The sequence below is a fragment of the Halichoerus grypus genome, chromosome 12 (assembly GCF_964656455.1).
Source record: "Halichoerus grypus chromosome 12, mHalGry1.hap1.1, whole genome shotgun sequence".
NCBI lineage: Eukaryota > Metazoa > Chordata > Mammalia > Carnivora > Phocidae > Halichoerus > Halichoerus grypus.
In genome coordinates, this window is record NC_135723.1 from 106,028,094 (window position 1) to 106,049,455 (window position 21,362).

Sequence of the window (21,362 nt, forward strand, 5' to 3'; positions counted from 1 at the left end):
GTCAGCCCCACCTGCCGTCAACGCAGCAGGCGTCCCCGCGTGAGGACATGGCCCCTGCAGCTACGGACCTTCGTGCTTGGAATGTCCAGAGTGGATCCTGCCTCTGACTGCACCCAGGCCGGCTGGAAGTGTCTGCGAGGCGGAGTGGTCGCTGCCCTCCCGAGCCAGTGCTGACTAGTGGAAATACCACGTGAGCCACGTACATAACTGTGGACCTCTAGTTGCCACACTAGAAAGAATAAACACGGTGAAGTGCATTTTAATCAAGTGCTTTATTAAACCCAATAAATAAAAAATATTACCACCGCACCAAGCAATATAAAATTATAGCCTTTGGGGGGTGGGGTACGGGTCTGTTAGGAAGTTTGTGGCAGCAACGCGAGCAGAGGGAGCCCCGTGACAGCATGGGAAAGTTCCAGGTTCCCACCTCCCCATTTCACCCTGAGGTGCCAACCCCTCTGCCCACTCCTCCCATTGCATGGCACCACTCCCCTCGGCCCCGTCGCTCTAGACTCGGTCCTGAGTCCTGCCTCCCACCCTGGGCCCCTCCCCCAGCTCACCGCACACACATCCAGAACTGAAATCCAGCTGCCCCTCCCGTCCACTGGACCCTTATCCCCGTCCTCACTCTGTCCCCGCAGCACCCCATTACATTGCTGGTGCCTCCTGACAAAACAGGGTGGGTTCTGGACCCACACCGTCTGGGCAGCAGCTCTGCCACTCGCCGGCCATCTGAATGACGTGGGACAGGCCACGCAGTGCCTCCGCCATCAGCTTCCTCTTACGTGCAGTGCGGACAGGAACAGTCTGACACGCCGGAGGCCAGCCTCTCAAGGCACGAACGTGCCTTTCCTCAAGAATGAATCCCAGGCCTCCTCAAAACCCCTTATAACTGCAGTCTGTCTTCAACCTTGTCCTGTGATGCAGGCTCTGAGCACTTCCCTCCATTAGCCCTGTCTGTGCCCCGGTGTCGACACTGCGTCCTACTCAGCCCTACAGCCTCAGGGTAAGTCTGGCACATTTTACTTACTTATTTTTTGTTTGTTTGTTTATTGATTGATTGATAAAGTAAGCTCTATGTCCAACATGGGGCTTGAACTCACAAACCTGACTAAGAGTCTCAGGCTCTGCTTGAGCCAGCCAGGCTCCCCCTGGCACATTTTCGATGCTTGAAGAAAATGTTTTCTGAATAAATGAATGAATGAGGTTTGAGGTGATCTCTCTTCTTAGAACCTTACCATGCGGTAATGAGAAAAGGTTGATAGAATTAAAATTGGACCCCGTGGCAAAGCAATATAAACTAAGGCTGAAGCTGTTTGGGATAGAACATAGAGGCTAAAATAATATCTTTGATAAAGGACCAGCTGTAAAACTCAGGTTTTTAAAAAATTTATTTTGGGGCACCTGGGTGGCTCAGTCGTTAAGCGTCTGCCTTCGGCTTAGGTCATGGTCCCAGGGTCCTGGGATCGAGCCCCGCATAGGGCTCCCTGCCCGGCGGGAAGCCTGCTTCTCCCTCTCCCACTCCCCCTGCTTGTGTTCCCTCTCTCGATGTGTCTCTCTCTGTCAAATAAATAAATACATAAAATCTTTAAAAAATAATAAATAAAAATAAAAATTTATTTTGTATTGAGAAATAACACAAATCGCATTGTTCAAATTCAAAGGAAACCACTGTTACCACTTTCCTGACTATCCTTCCAGAAATATTCTCTGCCTAATAAGAAAACACAAAATTTATCATTTCATCATAATATTTACAACTGCCAAAATAAGCTAAAGAAGAGGCGGTCACTGGCTAGGAACTTTAACATGGTGCTGAGGACAAGGAGCAATTCGCCGACGTTCTGGGCCAAACCAACAGGGTGGAGCGGAGCCCAGGGCTGGCGGTCAGCGTGAACCAGGACGCCACCCAGCACCTGAGTCACTGATTCCAAGAAAGAGGGAGGGGTCATGACTAATCAAGAGGCAGCTGCAGAAACTTTCCTTCCTTTTTGCGGGTTTATATTGTAGCGTCTCTAAAAGTAAAAGTGGAACTTGGGAAATGTGGATGTGGATGCATTTGAACAACAATTAAAGAAAAAGCAGAAGTAATTGGAAACTCAAGGCTCACCCTTATCCTCTACCCCTTGGGAACCGGGCCAACAAGCCCCTCAGGACACCTGCCGCACCCACACTGAGTGAGCCCTTAGGGAAGCACTGGGGTAGAGGGGAGAAGCCTGGAGGGCTCCTGCGGGTGCACTGTGCTTTGTCTGCCCACGCCTCAGGTGCTGTGTCCACCACTGAAATCTCCTGGGTACACATATGGAAGAAAGTGGGAATCCCTACCTCACACCATTCACAAAAATTAACTCAAAGTGGATCAGAGACCACCATTAAAGCTGAAACCATAAAATGTCTATAAATGTCTTCCCTCTTCCTTCTCCTTTTCAATAATGTCCCTGGAACGATCTGTTCTTTGGGAGAACCTGACCTTTGCCAAACCTTTGCTTGCAAGCCCTTGGTGCTCTCTCCTTGCTTTAGGATAAATAACAGGGTGCCCAGCCCTGTCCACCTCCTCAGCCTCGGCTCTGCCCCTTCTGACTTGCCCAAAGCTCCGTCATTCTGTGCCTTCACCCCACCTACCTGAACCCTCCCCTCCTGCCTCACTTCATACACCTCACATGCCCCCCACAGCTCAGTTGCAGGGTAACTAGATGCTGGACCCCCAGACGCAGAGCTCCCACCCACCCCCTCCCAGGGTGCCCTGGAACCCGTCAAGCATTTTGGTCAGAGTTCCTGATGATCGATGAGTTTGTGGTATTGTTTGATTGTTGTGTATCTCCTCCCAGGGCTGAGGCCCACACAAGTGTTCTCCACAGCACATAGGCACTCACTGAATGCACCGAAGAATGAGTGTCCACTGGGCTTGGCAGTGACCCTAGTGAGAGTCCCTCATGGAGCCGAAGGAGGAAACAGACACACCGAGTCGAGTTCCAGGAGGAAAGGCGTTGTCGTGAGCACTGCTCACCCTTCTGAGCCTCCCCAGGATGTCATCTACACTTGGCTAAAGCTACCTGCAGCTTCTATTAAATATGTGGCCCCTGACCCCTTGGTCAGGAGGAGTCGATGCCTTTTCAAATGTCCTGTTTACATAAAAGGTTGCCTTTCATAACCTTTCTAGGAACACAAATTTTTAGAGCACTTATATGTGGCTCAGAGATTAATCTTGTTTGCTCCAAATAAATGCTAGCTTGTTAAATCACTTGATATCATATATTCTGTCCTATATTCTTCTGAAAAATTTCCTGTAAGTCCATTTATGAGCTACAAAAGAAACTATAATCTTACTGGCTGTTACTGAATAATTAAATTCAAAGGATGGTCCAAATATTTCTGTGATAGTAGGACAGTTTTGTAAAATAATAACTGAAGTAATGGGCCGTCAGTGCATTTCATCTTAATAAGAATGATTTATTTATTTATTTTAAAGATTTATTTATTCATTATTTTAGAGAGAGAGAGCGAGCACTCGTGGGGGGGGGAGGGGCAGAGGGAGAGAAGAATCTCCAGCAGATTCTGCCCCCCACCCCCATCCCGAGCACAGAGCCCGACTCGGGGCACAATCTCACGACCCTGAGATTGTAACTTGAGCCGAAACCAAGAGTCAGATGCTTAAGTGACTGAGCCACCCAGGTCCCCTTAATCAGAATGATTTAAATGTAATTATTTTATTGTATTTAGATTCAGTTGTGCTGGTTTAGAAATAACCTCTGTGATTTCATCATCCTGCATCCAGCATCTATAAAACATGCTGGTGGGATTTGCCTGTATTCTTGCCAAGTTGGCTCAATAACCAGCCCTGAGACCTTGGGCAAATCATTGCCTTCGAGAGCATGGTTCTTCTCCTGGGACATGAGAGGTAGAGCTAAGATGGCTCTAAAATTGTGTAAGACGCGCAGAAATGGATGAAATGGTGCGACATCAAACCTTTAAAAGCCTCTTTCAAGTGTGTGGTGGTGTTTGCAGAGCTGCCTGGTGGGACTGAGGCCCTGGAGGCGAGACAAGGCATCACCCGCTGCCAAGAACTTGCCAGGTGACCCCTAGCAGATTCCCGTGACATTGTTCCTTTCTCACATGCAGACACACACAGAAAGGCCAATTTTAGTTATGGGGTGTAGGGAATGCATGCTTCCACTCACTTCCTCTGCTCCAAACAGCTACAAAAGATGAGATTGAACAGAGAAAACGAAAAATGCATGGCTGTGCCCCCATGGAGCATACGTGGAACAGGAACGCAAAACAAGGATCCTGAGGTCATAGGTTTGTAGGCAGCGGACAGGCAGGTGAGTCCAGAGTACAAAAGGGCTGTGCGTGCGCCACCCAGAACAGAAAACTGGTCTGGGCTCACCGCTTGCAGCCAAAGGTCAGGTGGACTGTGTGCCCAGGAAAGGAAGCTGAAAAGCTCATGAACCTGGTGCCTGTGGCACAGTTCATAGGGAGCCACGGGCCAAGATGTAAGCTCAGGACCAGCAAGTGCGTCAAGTCCTCTCTCACTTGGATGTAGGGGCTGTTGTCTCAAAATCTCAAATATCACCAAGGAGTGGGGTCTCAGATGTCCTTTAAGACCTGCTCTGGGCTCCTTGGTGGCTCAGTTGGTTAACCGTCCAACTCTTGATCTCAGCTTGGATCTTGATCTCAGGGTCATGAGTTCAGGCCCCGCACTGGGCTCCACTCTGGGCGTGGAGCCACATTTAAAAAAAAAAGAAGACCTGCTCTGGAGGACCAGGAGCTAGGAGGACAAAGACTGGGGAGGGAGTAGGATGAGCTCAATTTCCCCCAAAAGAATCAATATTCTGCAGACCATATTCTCTGACCTCAGTGCATTTAAATTAGTAACCAACATCGAAATGGGAGGGGAAAACATTCTTTGACGCTTAAAAATGTTCTGAGTAACTCATGGAATAAAGAGTAAGTCCCAGTGGAAATCTGAACCTACTTAGATCTAAATGGCAGTCAAAGTACTAACCCAAACTTGCAAGGTGAAGCTAATGCAGGGTGTAGGGTAAAATGTGTAGCCATGAATAAATTTAATTTCTCTTAAAGATTTTATTTATTTGAGAGAGAGACCACGAGAGAGAGAGACACAGGAATTTACCGCTCTTCTCAAAAATCAGAAGACACCAGCCATTCATACCATGCTTCCTGTCCCCCTGATTCAGCTTCCCTGATACAAATAAGAAAGAAGACCACTAGGCTACCAGTCTGCTGAAAAAGCCAAGTCACTTTTGTGCATTTACCTTGTCAAAACCCCGCAGTCTGTGAACAACGTTGAACTCCTTCCTTTATTTTTTTTAAAGATTTTTTATTTATTTATTTGAGAGGGAGAGAGAGAACACAAGCAGGGGGAGCAGCGGAGGGAGAGGGAGAAGCAGGCTCCCTACTGAGCAGGTAGCTCAACATGGGACTTGATCCCAGGACCCCGGGATCATGACCTGAGCCAAAGGCAGACACTTAACCCACTGAGCCCCCCAGGTGCCCCTCATTGCTCCTTTAGCCTTGCATTTTCCAGCCTGCAGGTCAAAAGCCTTGCAATGAACGCTTCTTCCTGCTTGTTTTATTCAGTACGCAGAGCTGGGTTTTTGTCAGGGCATTCACGCATTAGGAGTGGTGTGCTAGATACTTTCACCACACTGTCTCTGGGCAAGATTGTGGAAGAACTGTCCCATAAAAAAATGATCCAAGAAACTTCTGGTATTATGTTCTATTTATGTGTAAAGCTTGGGCTCTCAACTGAGAGCCGAAGCAGCAAAACCTTGGACAAGTAAAAGGGAAACTTGGCCAAGACAGAGAGGTGACCTGATATTAAATATTAGTAAGAAAGGGAAAAGAGAATTCAACGAGAGAACCAAGTCTCTATCAAATGGAGATGAGGTTACACATGGAACAGGGAGCTGCAGTTTCAGAATTTTTTTTTAAGTGAGAAAACTGCCACAATTAGCTCTGCCTTGCATTATGGAGACAAACCCAACTTCTGCAGGTCGAGGCAGTGAAGTGATCCAAAACACGAGAGGACTGACCTTCCCCATTTTATCCAGTTGGGTATCGGTTCTAGGAAAGTGTGTGTTGTGTGTGTTGTCCTCACAAGGCTGGAAACTGAGGCCAGCCCGTGGTTTGCCCCCAGCAAGTGTGGCCCCGACCCTGTCGTCATGTTGGAGGAAAACGTGGGCTGGGAGGGCGACGGCGTAACCTGGCTGGTCTGCGGTGTCTTCACACACCGTCATTTAACGCAGAACGAGGCAGGCTTTGGGGAATGTGCGCCCGGGTGCTGGTGGCTCCGAGGTTCCCTCCGGGAAGAGTCCTGGAAGGAGGGAGGGTGGCTCTTTGGACCTAGAAGCCCCTCCGTCCGTCCTGCAGGCCTGGACCCTCGGGCAGCAGGTGCTGGGCGCCCGTGTAGCAGGAAGCTCCCAGCTGACCACGTGTGTGTGATTGTCGGTCCCCAAGCTTCACCAAACCATCGTAGAAGACATCGGGCATCCCTCACAAACACAACACGGGGGAAGAAGCCAGACACAGACACGCCCGCACGGAGTGTGCCCGCTTGTGTGCGCTCGGGGTCTGCGGAAGCCGGGCCGCGGGCTGGGCGTCGGGTGGGAGCTCCGCGTGGGGCTGGCACGGGGGGAGGCCGCTGCGGGGCGACATTCTGGGCGGGAGAGCCAGGGTCTGTCCGCATTTCTGTATATTTTAGGCCACAACGAGCAGAAGTAACCACAAACTCCCTGTACTGGGGACACTGCAGCAGGCGGCGCCCTCTCGCGAGGCCGGGGGGAGCCTGCTGGACGCCGCCCTCGGAGGAAGGCCTGACAGGCACAGGCCTGCGGGCGGCCGCGGCCAAGCGGCGGGGAAGGTGTTGGACAGACGAGGGGCAGCACGCCAGAGACAGGAGGGCCGGGCGGAGCGGGGCCCGTGGCAGCGGGGTGGCCGGAGGAGGGTGCCACGGCGGGGCGGGCGCAGAAGCAGCACGAGGCTGTGGCAGGCCCGAACGGGGGGCGAGGAACGGAGGGGGCGCCCCGTCCTGGCTCGAAGGGGAGTAAGCCACGGGGCAGCAGCCCGCGCTGGCCCGCACGCTCGGCCGGTCTTGTCTCCTGTTTTCCTCGCGACCAAGCAGACGAGCCCTAAGCCTGCCCCTGCTCGCGGACGGGAAGTGGGAGGCACAGAGACGGTCTGCGGCTTGCTCTAGGACACACAGGCCCAGCAGTGGGGGCTGAACACGCGCGGTCTGACTCGGAGCCACGCTCTCAAGCCCGGGGCCACGCTCCTTCCCGGACTCCAGTACCCCAAGTACAAAGAGAGCCATAAAACCGTGAGCAATCGTGAACAAACGTACGCAAACACAAAAAGGCCACATCAACTCCTTCAGCGTTTCTTGGAGGGCAGGTGGGCTAGGGACAATTTTTTTTTTTTAATCTGGGAATGGCTGTTTCACCATCATTTCTGAAGGGCTGTTTTGTTGGACACAGGACGTTTGGCTGAGTCTTTCTTCCAGCATCTGAATCTGTCACCCCCCGCGTTGGCCTCCGCGGCTTCGGGTGAGAGGCTGCAGCTGTCTCATGGAGGAGTCCAGAGTGAGACGGTCTCTTTTGCTGCTTTCAGACTGTCCTTGACTTCCACCGGCTCGACCACGCCGTGCCCAGGGCAGACTCTCTATGTGGAGCCTACCTGGCATGCGCTGGGCGGGCATCCTGGGCCCTGTCCTTTCTGGCCCTGCGCCCCACCTCCCTCTGGGACTCGGCTGTGTGAGTGTGGTGGCCACGCTCTGTTCCTCAGAGATTTCACTGATCTCTCCTGTCAGCTCACATTCGTTGAACTCCTTTAGTAAATTTTGTATTTCACTTGTAAACTCCAGAATCTCTATTTCATCCTTTTAATTATTTCTCTCTTTACTGATACTCTTTATTATTCTCCTACTTGCCTTGAATTCTCCATTTCTTTGAACGTATTTACAACAGCTGATTCAAGCTGTCCACGTATGCCCGACATCTGGGTTTCCTTAGGGACACTTTCCACCTACTGCTTTCCCCCAATACAGCCCACCCTTTACTGCTGCTTTGCACGTCTTACGGCTTTTTGTTGAAAACTGGACATTTAAAATAACAGTATGGCAACTCTGTAAGTAAGATTCCCTCCCTCTTGACTTTGTTGTTTCTGGTTTAGCAACTTTCTTGGGCTAATTCTCTACAAGCTGCCTTCTTGGTCATGTGCTCCCTCTGAAGTCTCTGCTCAGCTGGCTGTTTTGGTCAGCTAAGGATCGGACAGATTTCCTTGAATGCGGACGACCAGCGGTGAGTGCTCAGGACCTGGCCTGCTCCAGCCACGCACGGCTCCGCAGGTGCACCCACCCTCCTAGAGCTCCGGGAACGCCAGCATTCTTCAAAGCCCTCAATGGGCATCTCATCTGACTTCCCTTCACATTGTTGCGGTCAGCCTCGTTTGCCCTAACTGGTATCACTGCCCCCAAGCAGCCGCCATGTTGCGGAACTGCCACTGATGGTTTTTGATACGGTTTTCCCAGGAGCCAGACCGGTCACACAGTGACAGTTCCCAGATGATGGGGCCTCTGGGGGAGCCCTAAAACCGGTCTGCATGCTCTCCTGCTGTCACTGCTATAATAGTCCCAAGGCTACTGCATGACTTTTCCGCATTATAATTTCCTTTTTCTTTTTCCTAATCTCTACACCCAATGTGGAGCTTGAACTCACAACCCCCAGATCAGGAGTCGCACGTTCTACCGACTGAGCCAGCCAGGTGCCCCCCCCATTATGTTTTCTAATAGCTAGTAATAGTGTATGAGACAAAGAGAGATTTTTACGTTTAATAACTGGGCCCTTATTAAACACTTAAGTTTTCAGATTAGTTTCTTAGTTTTTTTAAGATTTTATTTGAGAAAGCGAGAGAGCGAGCGAGCAAGCACACAAGTAGGCAGAGCGGCAGGCGGAGGGAGAGGGAGAAGCAGGCTCCCCACTGAGCAGGGAGCCCGACGCGAGGCTCCATCCCAGGACCCCGGGATCATGACCCGAGCCGAAGGCAGCCGCCTAACCAACTGAGCCACCCAGGTGCCCCACTTTCTTAGATTTTACAGGTAGACAATCTCATATTTTGAAAATGAGTTCTCCCATACAAAATTGATCTTTTTTTCATATCGTATTGCCCAGGATTTCCAGAATAACATCAAATAAAGGCAGACTTCTGGCTCTTTTCCACGTTTGTGCTCAATTTTTTCTTTCTCAGATAACAACATTGTTGGCTTTTTGTTGCAATAGTATTCTTTTTTATGTCCATCAGTACCTTCTCTTTAGACTTAATACTAAGAACTGTCAATAGGTGTCTCTTTCTTTAAATGGAAACTTGTTGAGACAAATTAACGTTAAGGTCTGCCAAACTATAGACATAATTCATCCAGCAGTTATTTGTTTACCGGGTGCCAAGAGTAGTGATAAGCCACTGGAACAAGATTTAAATAACACCCACATAATCTCTGCCCTTGGGAGCTTACAGTGCATCTGGGATGTGATTTTATATAAAGCAAAACCGTGATTATGTTAAGTATAGGAATGAAAGCAGCACGGTGCAGAGAGAGCTTGTACAAGGGAGAGTGCTGGTCAGGGACAGCCGAGGAAGTGCACTCTGCTGAGAAGCGAAGGGCAGTGGGAGTCAGCCAGGCCAGTGTCGGGGGAAGAGCAGTTGGGCACTGAGGCGGGAAGGAGGGCGGGGGCGTTTCCGGAACTGAGAGGAAGTATCATGGATGAGTGGCACTGCAGAGGGATTGGAAGGGTCTCACAGCTTGATACACTCTCGGGTTTTCTTCTAAGAGCATGGAGAGCAGTAAAGAGAGGTGTGTTTTCTTTTTTTTTTTTAAAGATTTTATTTACTTATTTGACAGAGAGAGACACAGAGAGAGAGGGAACACAAGCAGGGGGAGTGGGAGAGGGAGAAGCAGGCTTCCCGCGGAGCAGGGAGCCCGATGCGGGGGTTGATGCGGGGTTCGATCCCAGCACCCTGGGATCATGACCTGAGCCGAAGGCAGACGCTTAACGACTGAGCCACCCAGGCGCCCCTAGAGGTGTGTTTTCAAAGATCCCTTTGGTTGTTGCATGGAGAATGCAGGGGGCGGAGGCCCAACGCTGGCGCCGGGAGCTGACAGACGGGAAGGGCAGTGGCTTGGACTCGGGAGGACAGCCAAGCGGATGTATCCCGGGGTGGAACTAAGGGACCTGGTACCTGCACGCGGGGAGAGAGGCACAGGGAGGCAGAGGTAGCGTCTAGGTGTCCATCTCCAACTCCTCGGCTGACGCGGACAGACACACCGTGAGGCCTTACAAGGAGCACTGGGTTGACGGGCCTCAGCCCGCGGCAGTCTGTACTGCAGACAGAAACTGGGAGACCACGTGAGTCACTGGCATCAAGCAGGACGCAGAGTAAACATTAGAACAGGGACCGGAACTAGAACCCGTGTTCGTCCACGTTCACAATCTGGTTGAAGACGGTAAAGGAGCCAGAAGGGCCGGGTTTGCAGGGGCCGTGGGCACCGGCAGGGCCCGGCCTAGTGCCTTCCCACCTGGTCCAGCCAGCCTCTCTCTGGGTCATCACTTCTCAGAACTCTACGTACAAAAGACCCTCAAAGACTATTTTTTTCTACTTGTGATTGTCTTTCATAAGAGCTGTTTTCACGACTCCAAGTCTAAAGCAGGCAGAGGAGAGTCAAATTAAGATGGGAACAAGAGAGGGGCACCTGGCTGGCTCAGTGGGTAGAGCATCTGACTCTTGATCTCAGGGTTGTAGATTTGAGCCCCACCTTGGGCATGAAGACTAAAAAGATGGGAACAAGAGGACTAGGATCAATGATCTCATGTTCTTTTGGAAATGAAAGAATTCACACACAGCATGGATAAATAATGTACTGTATCTCCTTTTCAAATCATTTGATCCCACACTAAAAACTTCATTTCAAAAGACAAAGGAAAAACAAATCACAAGTTAGCGAACATAAAAGTTTATTGAATAAATACATGCATTGTCATGTAAAATTAGTTGATCAAAAAGGACATTCTATCATAATAATTTAAAAAAACCCTCTGTTTTCCATTTGCAGTGGGTGACGACCAGAGTTTATACACGCTGGTCTACACTGAGCTTAGGTTCTTGGAGAAGGGCTGACCTCCTGATGAAGCGTATCTGCAAAATGAATTCTCCTAGTATAGAATATAAATTGAATACAGCTATGATCTGAAACTTGAAAACAATGCCGCCAAACTTCCATACTTTAAGGCACAGGATAGGCAACCCACATGTATAAACTAACAGAATTCAATTTCATTTAATTTTCCTCCCATTGGTTTGGCTTAATATAGAAAAGTTAACGTTCCCTTTTCCTGGATGAACCTATTATTGAACCAGTGATGAACATTTTGAGAACTCAAGTGTTCTCCATCACCAGGATCCTGGAGTCTGGCCTCGACAGTAATTCTCAACCCTCCCCACAGGGTAAAAGAGCTTCTCGTTGAACGCTCTTCTTGCCACAAAAGACAGGATCACATCGGGAAACGTTTTAGGTCTTTAGAATTGTCCCTTTCCTTTCTTTCTTTCCTCTTAAGCAGAATGAAGCCCGCTGCCAGAGGCCTCAGAACCTGCAGATGGGTCTGTCTCCAGGCCCCCAGTCCCTGTATCACAAGGCGCGTGTCATGCCGCTAACTGGCTTTCACTGTATTTATTTTGCCTCGTTACTTAAATAAAGCATTCCGTAAAGTAAATATGTACCTATTGGTGAGCACATGATTGCAAAACCCAAATGTTTAGGATGTTGGTAAAAAATTACTGGTATGATGCATTTCAGTGAGTGGTTCTCTTTTTATAGATTATGCCAGAAGCCCTTCAACAGACTGAATTAAAAAAACAAATCTTTAATAAATCTAATACCATGGGCAGGCAACTAGATTTAATAAGTAGTGACCTGCCTTTATCATGCTAATAATACCACAGTTAAATTTTTTGTGTGCATATGTTTATGTGTGCATCAATATATTAATAAACTTCCTCCTGTACATTGGACATGGTTTATAGTGAAGTTCCATTAACTAGGAAACAGTGAGATTATACCGTCTTTACGGTTACATGAAATGTGTTGTGAACTACAGACTCCATTATAAACAAACCCATGGTTCCAAGTGTAAATGAAAACAAACATGAAATCTGCTGGAAGGCAGACGTGCGCAGGAATAACAATCAGCGTCCACCACAGGCACTTTGGTATTTTGGTCACACGAGCAGTCCGTGAGTCCACGAGACGACTTATGGTACGATCTCCAGAGTCAGTCGCAAAGCTCTATTCCCCCAGCATCTGCATACGTGATACAGAATGTTCTTACGGCTGAGAGGTCGTCCACGTCACACGCTTCTCAGACACGTGCGCAGCCGACACTGATGCAGAGCCTCACCCCCCAGAGGCCTGGGCCTCGAGGACCTAAAACATGCTGCAATAATCCAAAAAGAAAACAAGTATTCCAAAATAAAAACGGTATCACCATATCCCAGTACTGAGGTCAGTCACGGCGCAAAGTGAAGAGATTCAGGAAATGGTTATTTAAAGTCAACAGCCGCCGTGCTGGAACCCCCCGGCCCCAGCAGCGCGTGGCCTCGCGCACAGGGTCCGACGGATGATGTCGCACCGACGGATGAATGAACGAGCCGTTGGTTTTTAAAACAACCTCCTACCTACTTACCAGATCTACCCCACAAACCTTATGGTGACCGTGTGAGCCTGTCTTCACAGGCTGGGAAAACACTGAAAATTAACAAAGCTCATGACCGATGGTTTCACAATAGCCTAAGTGCTAACACTGGAAGTTTGTATTATATTTTAGGAAGTATAACTGTGTATCTGTGTACTACTTCATGAATAAGTTATATCAAGCAATTAAAAATAAACTTAAGACATTTCATTTTACATAAGAAATTTCAAATTAGTGCACCATGATTTATGAATCATGACAATGCTCTTAGTATTTTGTATTACTCAGTTACACACTTTTCCTTATAAGCACTTCAACTAACTCTCAATAATACATCTTTATATTTATGAAACTGGTAATATTTTGAATACTTCCGTCATTCATGATGGGCAGAAGAATACTAATATTTAAACTTTCAGCCTTTTTTAAAAAAAGAAACACCATAAAATTGGTCACTGAGAACTTTACCCTGCAAAGACAAAATGATTATCTGTCGTAAGAATTTAATACATTTTAGAAGAAAAAAATATATTTCCTTAATCCATTTTCTTCAGAATTCAAACCAGCATGTAGAGATTATAAAAAATAGTCTATTTACATGGCATAGTGTACCTCAGTGTGTACAAAACAAGGCAACAGTAAAGCATATACACACATCTGCTTCCTACTGGATGTAACTGACATACACCTTTACGTGACACGGTAATTAACTGCTACCTTACCACACGCTATAATAACTGGTGAAATACTACAGAAAATTAAACATACAAAATCTAATGATAATATTGGCCAAATATGCCTAAAACGTCAACATGGTTTATAAAACTATGAAGATTTATATAACTAAATACACTGAAATTATAAAAACAGTATTGGTACATGTGCGGGATGGTGTGCTCTGAGCACACAGGGTGGGTGGGGACACTGGGGCGGGCTCCTCGCGCCCGGCATGGACTACGTCACCACGTGTGGTCTTGTGCCATCTTCCGTGAGGTCGTACCTAGGGGTGCACAGGGATAGGGGGACAGACGTGAGGTCAGCTGGGGAGAGTGTTGTGAAGTAAACACACGGGGCTCGTCTGTGGTGGGACACTCACCACTGGGTCCAACCCTTGGCTAGTTCTTCAGACGCCAGACCAACCAACACCTGTTGGTGGAACAACATTTGTTACAGTGGGTGGAGCAGCCCCTGCTCACCGCCCCCAGTCCTCCCAGCCTTTCCAACCTCTTCCTGCCTCAGGATGGAACCCCCCCTCTGTTATCTTGAGGCTCCGTCAGTGTTTTGGGCCCTGATGACCCCCCATGAATGATACAGTGCATCACATCCAAGAGTCCACCCTGTATCCAGCAGTCTCAAAACTGAGTTTTTAAGAAGAATGGTGCAGGTAATTTACAGGGATATTGGCTCAAGTGCCATTCACAGCAGCACAGATGGGACGGATCACCGGTAACTGGATCCATAACTGAAAACTCCTCTTCCCCAACTTGGCCTCTTGTACATTTAATATTAAAGAATATATAATCTTATGTAAGAGTTACATGTGAATTTAGACAAAGACTAGAATAAATTCAGAGAAATAAAGCCACTAATTTGTTAGATGAATAATATGCCAACAATATGATTATGTAAAAACAATGAAAACTTAAAAATAATCTTCAAAAGGTACTCAGGTTTTAGACAACATGGTCTTTCATAGTCCACTATTTTATAAATAAGCATAATTACAGAGGAAGTTCACCCCTTTCCACTTATTTAAGTATGGTCTAAAAAAAAATGCACTTTGGGTAAGTGTTTGATGTTTATAAAATATAGGAACTGACCAAGGATATTCTTCAAACTTACTTTGCCAAGAAGCCCTTTGTCTTTGGACAGGAAGCCGCCGCTGTTCTTCACTGCTACGTCCAACGTCCTCCTCTGCACCTCTGGTAATGAGACGCTGAAATCAAAGCTGACGTGGAAAAAAGAGGACCTTCCTTAAACTTCCCCATAATTTTATAACTAAAAAATGACATTTCTGCTTATGAGACAGTTCCAAATGTTACGTTGATTTTTTATTACACAGTTCTGTTCAGTGTTTGGATCTGGCATTTCATGAAGACTCAAAAACTTTTTTTTCCCATTATTTTCCAAACATACGTGGTGACTCTTGCACCCTAAATACGGGAAAGGCCCTATTGCGTGTGGCTCCCTCACGCGTGGGGAGGGCTGCTGTATTTAGTTATAAGGACGGGGGACTGTACGTTTGTAGGACACAGCAGAGGGTCCAGACCAGTTCACTCATCCAGGCCTAAAGACTACAGAACGCTAAACAAAACGCCTGGGTGAACAAAGTGACACAGCCTCATGGAAGTGAACAGATCTGCAGTGCACTTTTTAATGGCGTAAGTCAGATGCCACAAACCAAAATGCCTCCAGGGCACCAAGTGGTGTCCTGGCCGGTGTCTGGCCATTGTGAGGCAGGGTCTCTGGTAAACCAGAGGACAGAGAGCCTGAGGCCCTGCAGGGACGTGACTGGAATGCAGCCGGCCTTTCCATGGAGCTGGAGCAGCTAGAAATCCAGACTTGCAGGTGGGGTCTCTGAATCCTTAAATGCTGGGGGCATTTACTGTCAAAACACACCCACACCAGGATTTGGTGCACAGCCGTCAGCTTATGACCTTGGTTTAGATAGAGTTGTTGGCATAAGTTATGATAAAACGACCAGTCCCTTTAAAGATAAATGTAAACACAAGTGACAGATACTTTGACACCATCTGACTTAATATTATTTCCCAAAATGCTGGTGGATTTTTAGCTACAGAGACTATAATGTAAGGTACCCAGTTTGCACAGACTGAGGCTTATTTAAATATGGCCTGAGGCCCCCGGAGGCCCCCGAGACCCTCTCTAGAGATGAGCACATCAGACTGACAGCAGAAGCAGTAGGACCTTTATTAAGACAAACCATTAGAGAGATCTGCAAAAATGTTAAACAATAATGCCATTTATTTATATATTTTTTATTGTTTTGGAAACTAGTTGTTTTTCAGAAGAATATTTTAAGATGTTATAGGTTTATTACTGTTATTTAAAATAAAATGTAAAATTGAGCACTGGATGTTGTATGTAAGTGATGAACCACTGAATTCTACTCCTGAAACCAATATTACATTGTATGTTCACTAACTAGAATTTAAATAAAAATCTGAAGAAAAAATTTTAAATTCTCAGTTTTTACTTATAACTCAGAAAAATCAATAGATACAACCCCATAAAATAAAGTTCTTTAAGGTCCTCAATCATGAGTCTCTCTTCCACAATGTTCACAATTTGGACTTACTATGTTTAGCACTTCTAGATGAAGTTCAAAGTATTTATTTATTTATGCTGACAAGTCTGTGGGTGCTAATCTGGAGTTTTTCACTGATACTTCCCAACAGTGTTGGTTTGAATGCGTTAGTCATTCAAGAGTATTGAGCAAGCCTTCCTTATTTGAGGATTCAATAGTCTGCCCCCCCACCCCCCCGCCCCACTGGAGTAAACACCATACCTCTGGTCAAACACAGGGTTCAGTGTTTTCTTTGACACGTGTGTTTTTCTCCTTCCTGATCTCCTCTTGTCTGGTAACAAATACATGCGGACATAGGGGTCAGAGCCATCTTCAGAGAAGGCAATGAGATTTCTTATGACACAAACCAGAGAACACTAGATATTAGAATCTAGGAAAATGACAATTAGCGTCACGTTCAAATTCACTGTTCTGATTTCCCATTTATCTAAACCACTGAGAAGCACAAAGGAGCAAAGTGTGCTTCTGTCTTTGCCCTGTGCTCACTTGTTGGCGGAGGTGACTTCTGCCTCCATTTCTTGAGCCCAGTATTTGGGGGACATTCTGATACCTTGCTCTGCTTTGAAAATGGAAACTGCTGGTTTATCTTTCCACAGTACTTTACTGTCTGTCTTCTCCCAGTGAGGGAGTATGGTCGGCCTTACAGCCAAGGGAAGCAGCCTTCCGGGAGGCCCCAGCGAGGCCACACACCCTCCTCCGTGCCGGCTCAGGCTGCTCACTCCACTCTCTGTCCTTCACTCTCCCGAACCTTTCACCTCCTTTGTGCAGCCCATGCTGCACTTCTCCTAGGACAACTGGTCTGAGCCAAACACAGTCGAGCATTTAATTACATGCAACCACTTCAAATTACGCACTTATTGATCAACCTGAAAATCTACTTAGGGGATTATCTGGTGAGAGTCCTCTATGACAGTAATTACCTCACAGCAAGAATACATAAGGTGCTCAATAAACAGGTACAAAACTGAACCCTACATTTATATAATATTTCTAAATGTCACTAATTCTAACTTCCTATGTTTCTAACAGTCTTTTATAAGATCCAAATATTTATGTCCTACATTTTATATAACTTCTACCTAAAAGGGAAATAATTAGTTGGCTGCATACTATCATCACTAATCTAATACAGATTAAAGCAATACTGTCACCTCATGTTACACTTACTAAACTAGTACGCTGCACAATAAACTGTTCTCGACTGGGGGGTAGGGTGGGAAAGGCACACCTGTACCCTTGGGTGCCAATGTCAACCGGTATGCTCCAGAAATAGCTTGAAAGACTATTGGCAATACCTATCATGATCCCATACACTTTTTTGGATCCTTTGAATTGATATAAACTTACTCCTGGAAATTTAATGCCAAAGAGACACTTCAAGAAAAAAGAAAGATATGTTTGTCACTATGTTACATGTGGACAATCTAAACATCCAGGATGGCAGCTGAAGAGTGTATTACAAAGCAACCAAAATGGTTATGAATAGAAGATACTTATGAAACAATGTCGAGAACAAAGCAAGAATACACCACTGAATACTAGGATTACAGTACAATCTCATGACTTTGTTTTTTAAAGATGAAATAAATTCGTCTATTTGGTGAGGCTAGAATTCAGTATTTTGTTCCCCATGTAATGGCTACCCTGGGGCCCCAGGGTGCCCCGCTCACCTGCAGGAGTGTACCACCACCACGAGCTTGTTTCTCTGTGAGCTGTGCCGGATGGTCAGCTGGATCTGCCCCAGGGGCGACTGCCCCAGGGTTGTCCCACTGGGGAAGCAAAGCAGAAAGTTACAGCTCTCCTCAGAACTGAAGGGCTGTGCGTCACTGGCACAAGAAGGAACCAAATTACCCATGGACTTGAACAAAATTTGAACTTCGGACTCTTAATCAACCAGCTGAACTCACATTTCAAATAAGGCTCCAACATAACTTAGTCATTCAGAACTGATGAGACTCGGAGGTCTCCTAATTACAAACATCAATTCCGTCACTACCCAAACCTACGTATGCTTTCTCAAAGCCCCACACGTCGCTTGCTCTGATTTTTACTGGCAGCCTCTCTGACAAAACACTACCCCTCGCTTTCTCTCTCTTGGGGTTGAAGCACAGACTCCCAAGGCCACCAACGGCTGCCCCAGCGCAACGTCCCCCAAGATCATCCCAGCTACTCCCCAAATTTGACTCCTGATAAAAAGTACTTTCTTATTTAAAATTGCAGGAAGGGACTGGCTTTTTTCCAAAATAGTGGACGTGAGAAGGTATGAAGGAAAAAAGCGTGCTGAGTGTGGGTCACAGACCTGCATGCTTCCTCTAGCCCCAGGAGCACTCATTTCATCTCTGCCTCCACTTCCGATTCCTCAACACACCTCTGAGAACAACAGACAGGAAGAACGGCTTCAAAGGGCAAGTTTACTCCTTCCACTGGGAGGAAAAGGCTAACATCTGAAGCTTGTGATAACTGTAAGCTGTTTTCCTCCTTCTCTCAAGAACCCTGGGGCACATCTATGAATCTGAACACTAGACAACAACGGCCAGTGGTCGTAACGCTGAGCACACAGGACCTGTTCTTAGAGCCCAGACACAATCGCTGTGCTGAGAGCACACATCAGATCTAGATCCTGCCTTCCTGGTCTGAGGACAGCCACACCACGGCTTCAGACCCTTTCCTATTCATGGAACCTGTTACCCCACTGCTTCCTGATCCTCAAATGAGCCAAATATTAGGTCCTAGAAAACGGCAGGTTTATTTTCAAAGTCAAAGACTCAGTGAGCAAAAGGCCAAAGCCATGTGAAGTTCTTTTAACTAACTTAAGATGATGTTCCCTCCCTACAGCATGAAAGGTGTGTGCTCTGATTTGACAAGAACAAAGGGGATGGGATGTCTAGTTACTTCTCTAGCTGCCGCAGTCTCTGCCGAAGCTCCTGGGTGGCGATGGGCAGTGATATGTCTGAGGCTATGCTTGGGGTGGGCTCCTTGACAGAGACATGGCTGGGCGAGCAGGTGGCGCTGGCCTGAAGGCTGGAGGAGCTTCTGCCCAGGTCTCGTGGCCCCTGGGGGCTGGCCTCCACAGGCTGGGCTCTCTCTTCCACGCCAGGCTTATCGCCGCCGCTCCCGATGACTGGTGTGCATGGGGCTGTGCTGCTGTCACCAGAGCCTGGAGATGCAGACATCTGAGATCTCACCGATATTTTCCTCCCTTCTTTAGAAACAGAGGGTCGCTTTACTTGAGCTGAGTGTTGGTGGTCTGGAGACCTTTCTTGCTTTTCGAGTTGGAGTACCTAGAGGTGGAAATAAACATGAAGTTAAGATCAGGGACACTAGAACAGCCTGCTACCCGAATGGCTTCAGATTTATTCATTTGCAAATGTTTCTTTAAAAGTCGGCACAAAACATTATAAACAGTCTAGTGTATGTTCGGCTACTCTATTATTAAAATAACGCCATATTACAGTCAGTTTAGAAAAAGCAAAGTCTAATGAATCCAAGTATCACTTCCATGATGTGAATGTCACATCTGTGTGCTCTCTTCTGCCTCCTCCATTTGCACGCATTCCTGCACAGTTGTGGGGCGCAGTCACTGCTGGGTGAGCCTGAGCCGAGTGCCCCCGAGCACGGATGAGAGGCGAGGACACCCTCTCCGGGGGCCACCACACAGAGCAGCCTCCGTGCGGGAGCAGGCCTCGCGCTCCTCGGCTTGTGTGAGCACGCGGACCCTTTGCTTTGCTGGCTTTCACCTGTAGTGTCCGGGTGTGCAACACTCCACTGAGCAGAGCCTGTACTCGCAAACCCTGCACCCGGGGGTTACTGTATCAGTGTCACCTTTTCCCGCTTTTATAAAATAAAGCTGCAGAAAACATCTTCATGTTCATGGTCTGTCTGCATTGTGTCTTCCTCCTGAAAGTCAGATTTGCAGAGAAAGGGTTCTTGGTTCAAGGGGCCCTATCGCTTATGGCCTGGAGACACTGCAGGCCTTTCTGGAGAAACTGTGCCGACCCCCAGAATTGGGACCAAGTGCAAAGAGACCATGTACACTGCACCCTCCACTAAGTCTGCTTTAATTTTTTTAAAAAGTGGGTTCTTTTTAATTTGCATTTTAAAAATCAGTGAGTTTTAGCATTTTTCATGTTTGCCAACTTTATTAATTTTGAACATTTCCTTAGACACTCACAAGAATCATTGTCTATTTTAGACAAAAAAATTTTTGTTTGTAATTTCTATCACCTTGCAGAATTTTATTAAATTTTCTCTCCTGAATGACCTTTGAAAATTTAACTTGGCCTGCTCAAGCAATCTGGAAATACCAGCTTGGGCAGAAGTCTGGGTCCAGGCCTCAATCAGCTCTCCCTTAGGCACCCGGAAACCGTCAGCAGTGGTTTCCTCGCTCCCCAGGCGAGTGCCCTGTGCCCTCTGCCACACTCTGGGGCAGGGCCCGCGAGCGTCGGCAGTGCTGCCCGTCTCCCCGTCCACTCCTGCACGTGCGGCAGACTACAGTACCCTGAGGGCGATCTTCATCTTCAGAGTGCTGTTGGGACCTGAATTACTGAGCTGGAATCGCTGGTTCATGGTCATGTCATCGCTGGTAAGCAGCTGACTGAGAGGGATCCTCAGATGCCCCAGAGAACACTGATGCTGTTCATCTTTGACCTGAGGGACACACGACAGAACACACTTAGCTCTGAAGGTAAAGACAGAAGGCAGGGGCGCCTGAGTGGCTCAGATGGTTAAGCGTCTGCCTTTGGCTCACTCAGGTCATGATCCCAGGGTCCTGGGATGGAGCCCCACATCGGGCTCCTGGCTCAGCGGGGAGCCTGCTTCTCCCTCTCCCTGTCTCTCCCCCTGCTCATGCTCTCTCTCTCTCTGTGTGTGTCTCAAATGAATAAATAAAATCTTAAAAAAAAAAAAAAAAGACAGAAAGCATATAAATGTCCAAAATCCAGTCTTTAAAAAAAAGCACTTCCGCCATCTCTGGGTAGGGTTCTCATAAATGACTGACACAATGGACACCCTCAGAACTATGATGAGTGAGGTTACGGTGTGTTCAAGCCCCATGTGCCTGTTAATTCCTCACCACACAGTTATAATGAGCACAAAAGGAGCACTGTGTTTTAGGAATCCTTAGAGCCCTGAGTTGAGAGGCAGCAGTCTACACAGATAGGAAGATTAGGAAGACACATCTTAAATTCTGTGAAAATGGTGACAATACACATTCATGGTGATGCGTCTATCAAGTTTCTACTGGTGATACTTGTTTATGGAGAAAAACATTTCTT

At 47.3% G+C, this 21,362-nt stretch overlaps 1 protein-coding gene across 6 annotated transcripts in view; it reads right to left on the minus strand.

The window, feature by feature from the left end:
* Positions 1–11,010: 11,010 nt before the first annotated feature.
* The window catches only part of ESYT2 (extended synaptotagmin 2), a 92,776-nt gene continuing 82,424 nt past the window's right edge, over positions 11,011–21,362 (minus strand). For all 6 annotated transcript variants that reach the window (XM_078059821.1, XM_078059819.1, XM_036067103.2 and 3 more), the window contains 7 exons: positions 20,587–20,736; positions 18,982–19,370; positions 17,760–17,858; positions 16,291–16,422; positions 14,604–14,709; positions 13,858–13,907; positions 11,011–13,761 (listed from right to left, as the gene is read on the minus strand). In XM_078059821.1, coding sequence (XP_077915947.1) covers positions 13,716–13,761; positions 13,858–13,907; positions 14,604–14,709; positions 16,291–16,422; positions 17,760–17,858; positions 18,982–19,370; positions 20,587–20,736 — 972 coding nt within the window. In that variant the 3' untranslated portion in view covers positions 11,011–13,715. The remainder of the gene's footprint in view (positions 13,762–13,857; positions 13,908–14,603; positions 14,710–16,290; positions 16,423–17,759; positions 17,859–18,981; positions 19,371–20,586; positions 20,737–21,362) is intronic.